Source organism: Monopterus albus, unplaced genomic scaffold (genome assembly GCF_001952655.1).
Source record: "Monopterus albus unplaced genomic scaffold, M_albus_1.0 scaffold1.1, whole genome shotgun sequence".
Taxonomy (NCBI): Eukaryota; Metazoa; Chordata; class Actinopteri; order Synbranchiformes; family Synbranchidae; genus Monopterus; species Monopterus albus.
Genome location: NW_018127881.1, coordinates 48,979 through 60,696, shown reverse-complemented (window position 1 = coordinate 60,696; position 11,718 = coordinate 48,979). Strand labels below are relative to the sequence as shown.

The window sequence follows — 11,718 nt, the reverse complement described above, 5'->3', positions numbered from 1 at the left end:
GCACACAAACACATTTGCATTTAAATAGCATTTTTATTGTCCGCCATAGCCTTTCATCTGGGTGTAGGGAGAAGAGCTGCCTCTCCAGGGGAGAGAGCTGGAGCAAGAGAAGAAAGTGGGGAGAGACGGAGAGTGAGAGACAGAGAAAAGAGAGAGAAAGCAAAGCACTACTGGCAAGGCATCATGAGATGACAAAAAGCCAAATTGAGTGAAGGAAGGTTGGTAGGTGAAAAATAGATTATGAATGCACAAAGCTCCCACCAAAAATATTTTGGAATGACAAGGAAAATAGCTCCATTCTGGTGCTTGAGAGACCTAAAAGACAACGTGAGCAAGAAATGGCTCGGGTATACAGACGGTAAGTAAACTGCAGCTCTGTCTCAGCTGCTTGCATCCTGTTTGTAAAGCAGAAGAAAAGGCCACGATGTGCTCTGTGAACGGTACTCTAATGTCATAAAGGTTTCAGGTTCAGACTGAAAAACAGTACTACTAGTTATGTCATACTTCATAAAAGGAATAGTCTATCTTTGTAAAGTGCCTACAGGAGACGAAGGCTAAAGCAACACAGCCACTAGTGAGTGCGCTGCAGGTTCATTTCTGGTGTCACAGACAGAGAATCTTTCCTCAGAGTTCAGAAGTGTTGCTAAACAACAGCAAACATTAATAATCTGTGCAGAAACAGTATAGCCAGTGGATATGATTTACAGTCCCTGGATTTTCTTGGCAGCTGCCAACAGCAGCTGAAAGCCTCTTGCATCTTTTTTTATACTTGCCAAATTGAAACAGTATTTGTTTTAATGGGAGTTCTAATTAACCAGTATGTATTCCCCCTCTTGCTCTGCAAGTGGCTGAGCTATGAATGCAGGCTATGTGCTCATCCCCTTTGATTTGTTGTCAGTGGAGCCTGCCAGCTGACACAGTGCCCAGTGAGAGGCTTAATGCCCAAGTTTTAATAATGTGGGGGACTACATGAACCTCCCCCTCTCATTGGTATTCAGGTGCAGAATGACTTGTTAGAAGTCAGGGAGGGAGGCGGAATGAAGCCAGAGCTCCAGATTGTTCCGTACATTTTCCCCTTTCCATTTTTTTTTTGGCAACGACATAGCTTGCTTCTTAAAAATAATTCACCCCGTTTTTAAAAGAAGCGCCTGCGCTAGCTAATGGAGGAGCAGCAGCGCAGTTTGGAGTCTCCCCTGGCTTATCTCTCTCAGACAGTTGTGGGGAGTCGCTGGTGAGCATGGTGTCAGCGTGCGTGGTACGGTGCAGCGCCGCACGGGCAGGAAGGCCTGGGGACACAGATCAAAGGGAGGCAGGGGTGAGAGCCGCGCTGCCTCTGATCCCGTGTACGTGTATGTGTGCAGGCCCGGCCCACTCACACAGCCCAAAGGCCCTCCTCAGATACATACATACATACATACACACACACACACACACACACATCCTTGTCATTCCAAAACACACAACACTTTTATAAAACTGCAAAACTGAAAAAAGTTCCTCACACAAGTTTCTGAACTTCTTTCATCAAAACAGCAATAAAATCTCTATCCACCAATCTTACAGAGTTCACAGATTTAAAGCTGTCCCTATCATCGCCATCACTGCACGCATTCAGCGGTGCATTTCCCACTCTGCAAGAGAAATGCTTTTGTCCTTTTCATTCCCTGATGTCAGAATTTCTAGAAATTTCTCTAAAGAGTAAAACCTGAGCTCTGCCACTGAACTTCTCTTGCATGGTTTCAACTCAGAGCAGCTGTTTTCTTTCCTCTCCCAGCAGGTGTCCCTGTCATGCAATAGTGGGAACTCAGCCCAAACATCTCCCCACAAATACAAAGCCCATGAACACAGATTCAAAAACTCATTTGAAAAACATTTAAAAAGCTAATTGAATTTTATATTGTCAGGTTTTGTTGAAAATATACAATATTCTTAAGAGATGACTGCATGTTGGCTGTCAAAACATGACCTCCTCAGTTAAAGGAAAACTGTCTGTCCAAAGTAAATACTGTTTAATTGCTTTCTAGCCAGAGTAGGCAAAATTCAGATTTGAAGCACCATTATGACCACCCAAGAGGTCAAGTCAAAAGTCTATTTCAAATGAAATGCATGTATTTAAACAAACACCATAACAGACAGGCAGACATTTTCAGGTAAAAATGTGGAATGGCTGTCCTCCGTGCCCTTGCCTTTCCGTCTTTCCAACACATGCTGTGCCACTAAATGAAACACGACCAACAACAAAACACACTTCTGGTTTCATACCTTTTGCCCAGCCATGCACAGCTTTACTCTCACTTCCCCTAATATACTGCCTCCCTCAACCAGCCAAACATGTTGTATATCCCACAATGACAGCAACCAGTTTGAGTGTGGATGGCTTTTCCACCGCCTGTAATGGGAAAATGTGTGCTGTCGGGATAGGTTATGGGATTGGAATGGACGCGAGCTCCTGTCGGGACTGCTGAACGCTGCAGGATTCCATTACAGCCTTGGCACTTCGCCACCACAGCCCATTTACTGGGAATCAGAGAATTTTTGTCAATCTTTACAGCAACCGCTAGGCCATCAATGCCAGACACTTGAAGAAATAGCTCACACATACCAATGCACAAGCATATCTCATGCAAACAGATGCTGTCTGTAACTTACAATATCAAATTCTCATTTCCATCCCGATAGAGTGTCTCTTTGTGTTGCCTTTTCTCAAATATAGTGAAGGGAAAACAGGTAAGGGAAAGAAAAATTGCTGCACATCATAAAAAATAAAGTACAAGGTGTTAAATTTGTGTCTATTTGACTAAAATTTGTTTAGATGCAGGCAAAAACACAACAAGGTCTGACTTCAACAAGGTAAACTGAGTGTCTGTTACACAGGTTTTCTGTGTTATGAATAGCTGGATGTGAAGTATAAGAAAGAGCGACAGAGAGAGAGAGATAGGGGCAGGCCAGCCCAGCAGGATGCTGCACCACAGAGTGAAGTGTGATTCTGCTGTCAGTGGGAACATTCATCTCCACGCTGAGAGACTGATAGGAATGCCACACAGCATTCTGCATGCATTCAGTACATTTCAATTTTTGCGCAGTGCCAACATGGTGTGACATATCTAAACATCCAGAACACATGCATGTGCCCCCACACCCCCAAAATGAAATAACAAAACCCAAAATTTACTTCATGAGTTAAAAAACAACCTGAATTTCAATATTTTTTTTTTTTTACAAAGACCTTCATCAAACCCACTTGATATAGTAATTGAATACTGAGAATCCATGCTGTACAGTTGCCCAAAGGCTCCTGTCCTAATCCTCACTATGACAGGAAACACTTAATATCCCAACACATTCTTGAATGCCTGTGAAGAGCACACCCCATGCCAGTATTAGAGAGAGCCATTAATGAAAAAACGACTCCTCGGTCCTGGTGTTTTTCTGCAGGTTTGCAGTGAAAGCATTAGCAGTTAAAGCCCCTGTGCCACGATTAACAATCAAACACGCTGTGAGCCTCCATGTTATCCTCCGTCGCTCCAGCAGGAGAGAAAATCTCTTTTTTGTCACAAAATCCTTAATTCTTTCTTCTGAAGAAAGAGGGTAATACCAAGAATGTTTCCAATCTGCTTTGAGAAATATTTGAAGAAAAAAACTCCCAATAAAACATGTGTGAACGACGGGGTAATTGTGGACAAATGCAGCATTGAAATTCATTTTCAACTCTTTACACACCATTTCAATCTTATTTTCTGCCTGTTAACCACATCTTGTTGGTGAGGGTGGGCAAGACTGACCAGTATTGATGGGTAATTGTGTATAATTCACTCCGTACACACGATTTGCATCAATACAAATCATTTTTCATTCTGTACTACTTAAAGCTCAACCCTCACCATAAAGTCGCATTTAAACGCTCATTAATGGAGGTGTCCAAAGAGGTTAACATGTGAAATCCAGTGTTTTCCAGAAAACAAACAAACAAGCCTGCATACAGAAATACAGATGGCACAGAAATCATATTTTTCAAGACAGGGAAGGGAAGATATTTTGGATGCTGTACAGATTTAAACTGCAACTAAACCTCAGAAAGCGTGTATGAGAGCAGGTGCAGTGACCAGCAGGATACTAGAAAACCTCACGTGGAGAGCACAGTGCCTCTCTCACTCTGCTTCGAAATCATGCAGTAAAAAGAAGAAAATCTCACATAGCACTGGATTTTTCCAGCTGCAGACAATTACATGAAGAAGATTACAAGTCTACATTTATAAGCTTTAGCTAATTATTTCATCTGCATGTGTTCTCAGAGCTCTGTGCAGGGTTTAGATGTCCCAGGAAAGTTGAAAAAAAAAAAAGGCGCTGTTTGGAGCAGTTTCAGTACTTGTGATATTATCAAGATGAATTTTAATTTGTTGATGTTAATCCAATTGTTTTACAAATGTAGCAATTTAGAGCAGCTATAATAAATCCAGGGCTTTGGAAGGCGAACATAAAAGCCCACACTGGCAGTTATTTTGCTGAACATGCTGTTTCTAAATTTTAATATCAGTCAAATACAATTACATATTCTGAACAGTGAGAGGAGGAGGATGGGAGGAGAAAAAGTGACGAATGTTAACATGACTAATAATGGAACATCATATATACTTGCACATGAGGTAAAGCTTATTGGACTGACCTGTGGGGAGAGCCCATTGCCAACAGGGTTCATGTGGTTGCTGGATGCTGAAGGACTCATGAAAGTATCAGAGTAGCTGGAGAAGCCATGGCGATTGGATGAAAGACCATAAGCAGAGCTGCTGTCAGCACTCAGACCTCCCTGGTGCATGGAGGATGGGGGCAGGGGCTGAGGTCTGTGCAATGTACTGCTGCCCTCTGACACCAAAGAACAACACAAAGCGCACAGGTAATGAGATGATCAAAGAAAATATACTTAAAATTCTGTGCAGAAGCTTAACATAAATCCTCAAACAGCAGCCTTAGTAACTCGTACATAAAACTTCCTTCCTTGAAGTTCTTTACTCAATAAGCACATCTTTAGGAAGTGCTGCAAAGAACAGAAATGGTCTGTATGTTTAACACACACTCATTGTGACAAAGATGTGATTGCTGCATGGTTCTTATATGCAGCACATGGTTTATATATAATTTGTAATGTTACCATCATAACATAAAGTATGGACAGCATACCAAAAAATGAATAGCACTAATGCAATCTTTATAGAAATTAGATTAAGTTCTGGGGACAGAGTGTGAACTTTGAAGTGTTTTGTGAGAGTCTGAGGGTAGAAGGGTCAGCCTTACCCTGTGATAGGGTAGTGCTGGGGTAGCTGGACTCTGGTAGCTGGTATGTGGGTAAAGTTGGCATCCCTGTGGGTGGGAATCCTCCAGGAAGCAAGTGGTTGAAGGCCGCAAGCTGATTGGCCCCAGCCTGTTTGCGCCACCGAGCTCGTCTGTTGCTGAACCACACCTACAGAAAAAAAATAATTTTTTACCGCCTTATAAAGCATGCAAAAATAGGATAAAACTAAAACTAAATTTATGTTTGTGCAGTGAGCAACTGACTGCAGTGGTCTGCAGTGTGCTGGCTCCTGCCACCTGTGATTAATCTGCCAGCCAGTGTGAGTGGTGGTGCTAGTGCTAGCTGAGAGTCAGCAGCCCCTGTGGGAGCTGCCACAGAGACTCAGTAGTCTGTCCCTGTTGTTCTTAAGTGGCTGAAGCTGTGATCTGTGTAAACAGGCTGCCCAAAGCCCTCTTCAGAGGGAAGAAGTCATTTAAAGGTCAGCGGTAGGCCACAAGTCTCCATATCACACATCTCAAGTATGTTTGTGAAGCTATTAGATACTTTGAGAAAGGCCATCACTTCTCTGAACACACAGAGTAATGTCAGCTGGTCTACTACTACAGTACTGTGCTGTTTAAACGTGGTTATTTTTTAAAGCCGATCAGAAAGAAAGTGTTTTAACTTTAGAGCCAAGACATTTAGTTCTAGGGCTGCAAATGCTCACGAAATGTGCAGCACCAAAGCAGAGACACACAATGTCAATTCCCTGAAAGAAAAGGGGAAAAATAGGACTCTTTTGAAACACAAAGATTTACACATTTTAAAAAGGCTCCTGCTTCAACAAAACATGAATATAATCAGCCCCTTTTGAAAAGAGCCAGCAACCTGTTCCATTTAACCAAGACAAGGCCCGGGCTTCACTGTGTGCTAAGGGTTGAAGGACATTGATCTATGCCTCGCACAGGCAATTCATCAGAGTTTAATACACTGTCAGTGTAGTTCATCTACTGTTGTGTTTCAAACAGTTCAGGCTATTGTGAGAGCACATGAAAGAGGGGGACAAAAGCCCCTCCATACGCCATGGAGAACAGAGGACACAAAGAAGGGGCGTCCCTTTTAAACAGGTCTTAAAGAGGGACACTTTCAAGGGGACTTACACAGCGATATACTCACAGCTTTTCAGGGCTGCCTCTTTTTTGTACACACCAACATACATATAAACTCATATAGGCCTACAAGGGTTCTCAGCCCAGTGGAGATCTTAATTTGAATGTGGTTCTTTTCCCACACAGTCACCGCCTCTGTAAAGATCTGGTGATGTTTTTGCTCATAGCTTGGTTTAAACCGGAGCGCTAACTAGGAACAAAATAGGATGCAACAAGTGACGACTGTGTTTTCCAACAGGAAATCTTTATCTCAAGGCTCGATCCTCTATAAAGGGCCTGCTTGAATCCCTCAATCAGCTATTACAAAACAAATGTGATGTGTGGCTCCACTGAAATTTCTGCTATTGGGATGTAGTGGAGCGTGGTCCAAGGTCTGAACTAAGCTCCTACTGGGCCAGACAAACAGCTGCCTGGCTCAGAGGAGGGGGCAAGGGGGGCACACCCCTTCCTTCCACACACTCCCCGTCACCCCACCCTGCAGTGCCACTTCACCTCCGACCTCATCCACTCACCCCACCCTTCTTTTATGCTCACTTTGACTTCCTTCCCTCTTTGTCATCCAAGCTTAGGAAGGAGGTGTTCTATCATGGCAGACACAAAACACTTAAATATTGAAATCGTTTTGCTTTATTACTGTTTTCCCTTTTTGTTTCAGTGCTGCATTTTCAGTCCTTTTACCTGAAATCTCTCACTTCTAACTACAATAATTTTGTTTCCAGCACATATATTTATCTGTGACTGCTCTGCAGACATTTACTTTGTAAAAATTATTTCCCTAACAAATATGAAAATGCAGCACTATTTCTCATGGTTCTTGCCACTGTAGATCGGAGGTAAATTTGTCTATTCTTGTTAACAAAATCACCCAGAAAACACAGCTTGTTTTGCCTTCATGCAACTGAAATTTGTAAAAGAGGCATCATACAAAAATGTCACAGCTGCCATCTTCAAGTCAGTAATCTTATGCTGTAATGATTCTTCTATTCTGATTAAATCCTATATTTATAAAGTCTATATACTTCTGAATTGTTTTGCAAATGCCTTTTTTCCAAAGTTAGGCCTACATGTTAATGAAATAAATATACCGTGTTGTGCTTCAAGCCGCTACTGATTTTCTCTCTATAAACCAAGACCCCAGTCTCTCCTTAACCTGGACCAAGTGGGAGTAGCTAAACATAACCATAAAAAACTGCTACTGACACAATCTGCAGGGAAGACAAATGAAGTAAGGCATCAGTAAACATTTGGCCGACACCTACAGTATCAACATTTTCCAACTTGACGGATACACTCATTAACAATGTTTCCTTATTATGCTGAAAATTTAATCCAGTAAGCATAACTTTTCTTTATAAACACATTTGCCATTATAAATGAGTTGTATATAAATATAATTTCTAGCAGCTACGGTTGTCTGATCACAGTGCCTTCAGCTGCCAGAAAAACTCACATAGAACAAAGTCACTTCTCACAGTTTGTAGCAATTAGCTGTATTCTTAGACTTTAAACAGGCTTGTTGAAATAATATGGTAAACTAACAAACAGGCTGCAACTGTATTGAGTTATTGTGCACAAACAGTGGGTGCAGTGTTTCCACTTTAACACAGTATATATAAATGGGATAAGAGAGGAACATACATTACTTTCTCCAACAGTCATCAGGTTCTCAGCACAGACTGGGATAAACACGTGCACAAGTGCCCATACGCTATCACGCACACACACACACACACACCTGCTCTCACACAGCCTGAAGATGAGGATTTGGGGCTACGCTCTGGAACCTGATCACAAAGTCATCTTGAACCACAGAATTCTCCTCCGGTCTCCCCAATCTGGTTTAATTCTCTGCAGTGCGGAGAGCTGCAGCGCTCCTCCATGTCTCCTCTATCTGCCTACAAGTGTGCACCTGAATTCATGTGGCTCACTTCAGTTGTGTTTTCATGGACCTAAAAGGTTTTGCACTTGGACAGGCCTGCACTGCATCTCTGGATCACTGTGAGGAAATGTTTTGGGAGGGAAGTGGGATAGAAGAGTAATAACCTGTGTTATTGAAGTCAGGCTTGTGAAACAAAGGAGGAAGGTTTGGAGGAAGCCAAGCTGGAAGAGGACAAAGGCTGAAGGTTGTATTAGAGCACAACCAGAAGAGAGTTTAGATGCAAACCTGCGATCCAGTAACAGTCTTACAGCTACAATGACAGTTGTAGTCTCCAGTTCAAGTTCGGTTCATTGCCTTTAATTTTCCTTTTGTTCTCAGCTAAAAGCCTGGATTCCTAGTAATCTAGAGGCATTTTGCGATTCCTTATCCCTGATCAGTGATAACACACATTCCATACATTGTAAATGCATGGCACTGCACTGCAGTAAAAAAACCTCTCTATGTTGTTTCTTTCAATTAGGATCACTCATATTTCAGAATTCCCCGTTCAGACAATCCTCCATGAATTATTTTGTCAAAGACTGAATGTGTGACGCCTTTCAGGAGCCAATTTGCAACATTCGGCAGATGAATACCAAGAGCTGAGATAATGACAAAACAAAATGTGCTGCTGACTTCATATCCACAAAAACACAGAGGGGTGATGCAACCAGCCTCAACATACAAATCCTCTTCTGTCTCATACCACGCAATACCCGCACACCTCCTCCTCCTTTCTCCTTCCCCTCTTCCTTCCCCTCTCTCCGATTCCCTCCCTGCTTGCCTTCCAGACTGGCACTATGCTAATTAAAGTAGCTAGGAGTGTGAATTTGAGAAGAGAGTGGGATTAGTTTGATAAGTATCAGGAGTACAGAAGCACTGTACCAAAGTTATTTAAATTCTAATAATAAGAAACTGTTAGAACATTCACACTTATGCAGTGCAACAATTTCTCCCTTGCAATCTACACAAATCCTATTTATTCCTTTATGAAACATAAACCCATACTGGCAGGAACACAGTTGCCTGTTGGGTTTGGTTGTCACCACTCAGCTCCTTTGTGATTTTCTCTATTGCAGCTGGTATTCAACTGATATTATAATGATCAGGGAACTGTTTGTTACCTCTTGATACCTTCCTATGGGATTATACCTTCACTAGCTATGTGAAAATTTACAGTAGTTTAAAAGCATCAGCATGAGTTTGAATTTGGCTGCACTGGTCTGACACATAAAGCTATGGAAACCAGCTTCATCTCCATATATGTCTTTTGTTGTTGTGCTTATTCCATGCATCAACAGGTGAGCACAAGCCCCAGATAAAGAGAGAAACTTTTACCAAATTCATTTGCACACTTTTAAAAAAAGCAATGCCTATAGCTTATTAGATTCCACTAATTATAATAGGTACATGCAGAATGTTTATTGGTAATGAAAGAGGATCTATGTGACATATTTGGTAAAGTGAGCCAGTGGCGGGATGCTGAGATGATGTGACTCCGCTGGGACTCAGGAGTCAGTCTCTTAAACACTTCAGTCTAAATAAAGGAGAACGCAATTTATTTCATCTGTAAGTGCCGATTTACAGCAGCCTGCAGCCTACTGTGCACACACGCCCTCCTCAGTGCTACCCACACCTGATCTACTCAGAGGAAAGAGACACATATGATGCTCTCTTCCCTAATAGCTCATGGAATGGCTTTGCTGCCTACTCCTGTGAAAACTGAAGGGTTATCAGATGGAAAGTGGCAGTGCACACTGCACGAGTGCTGAAGGTAGACTTGGCAGTATCCCCTCCTACTGAGACAGTCTGGAACTGATTGCTGAAAGATATGGATCATATCCCACAATTTGTCAATTGTGGTGCTAAAACCACTGCGAGGCCTGTGGTGGTGAAGGTGCACTGGTAGCTCTGCTGAAAGGGGCAGGAGGGCTGCTAAAGATGGATGGTGAAAGGGTCTTAAAATGGCAGGCGAGGGCAGCCGCAAGGGGGTTAACTCTGTTTATGAGTTTAGATTGTGAGTCAGCGCTGAACCAAACACTCATCACTTCCACAAGAATTTGGAGGTTTAATTTACAACACAGCTTTGGGCTGTGACGGTGGAGTGCCAGTGCAGCCATGTCTGCACCCATGAGCACAGTTTTATCTCTGCACCCAACCTGGGAAACTGCTATCCATTTTTAATGACAAACGAATAACTAAACCATGACCGCAGACACAAATTCTAGTTAAAATATGGGTCTGTGAGACCTCTCCAGCACCCCGGGTAGACCCTGAGCAACATCTGGAAGATGCGTCATTGCAGCTGTGCTGGAGAAGCTTTGCTCTCAGGCCAAAGGGTGTCCTCTCGCCTGCTCTGTGATGGGCCATTTGGGCACCTATGTGAGAACCCAGCTGGTGGACATTTTCAGAGCACAGTAATACAAATAACACACACATGCACACACCTGCAAATTCACATTTAAGCAAATTATTCCACATTTAGTCTTTCTTTATTATCTAATTGTCTATTTGATGAAACAACAAAACTATCATACTGATGAAAAAAATCACAGACCTTTATCAAACATCTTTACCAAACTGCAACTTTACTTTGGGCATTATTTACTTTGGCTACCAGAGCCTCTTTCTCTATAACCTCCTCAGAAAATCAAGTTTGACTTGACCTTTTGAGACATTAAGAGCCTTTGGTGATTAGATTACGAAGAAAACAGCATTAACAAATTATAGCCACCACTCAGGTTCCTCAGGTTTTCACATGACATCATTTACGTTTATTATCCAACAAAAAGACAGCAGACTCTCCATTTTTTGTCTTCTCTTACTTTCATGTTTAAATATTTTTTTCAGCCTCCATAAATACACAAATGTGAATACAGGCATGGATTTTTCTTTCAAACCTTGAGTGTTACCATCCTCTATGCTAACAACTTTGTGTTGTGCTACAATGTCAAATTAGTACAATACATGTAATTTACTTTAAAAATCAAGTTTACTGCAAATTGTGTGGTTAAATTAAATCATTAAGATTGTTGGAACCCAGTGTTACCCATTAAAATTACTAATGTAGCTTTCAATTCTTTCACCTCTCACACACACAAAAACTAATATATCGCCTTATAACAGCCCTGAAATAAATTTATTCTCCCTTGAGTGAGGCATTAAACATTCAGACATATAGGTCATGCTTGCGTGTTGGGGGGTTTCAAGATGGACAAAGACATGTGTGGAATCAGTTCCACCAACTGCATGTTTGTAGTGTGATGAACAGTTAGCATGCAGTGAGGAGTTTGGGGGTTCAGACAGAGTGTGAATGACTCTGGTAAGAGGAGAGGGGTGCCCCAGACCTTTTTTTTTTTTTTTTT

At 42.0% G+C, this 11,718-nt stretch overlaps 1 protein-coding gene across 4 annotated transcripts in view; it reads right to left on the bottom strand.

The window, feature by feature from the left end:
- The window catches only part of pax7a (paired box 7a), a 45,343-nt gene that overhangs the window by 10,424 nt on the left and 23,201 nt on the right, over positions 1-11,718 (bottom strand). For 3 of the 4 annotated variants that reach the window (XM_020622930.1, XM_020622768.1, XM_020622850.1), the window contains exons 6-7: positions 5,290-5,455; positions 4,664-4,860 (exon numbers count right to left, since the gene is read on the bottom strand). In XM_020622930.1, the coding sequence (XP_020478586.1) occupies positions 4,664-4,860; positions 5,290-5,455 (363 nt within the window). Of the gene's footprint in view, positions 1-1,128; positions 1,287-2,347; positions 2,592-4,663; positions 4,861-5,289; positions 5,456-11,718 lie in introns of all 4 variants that reach the window. The other variant, XM_020622681.1, reaches the window with a different exon arrangement.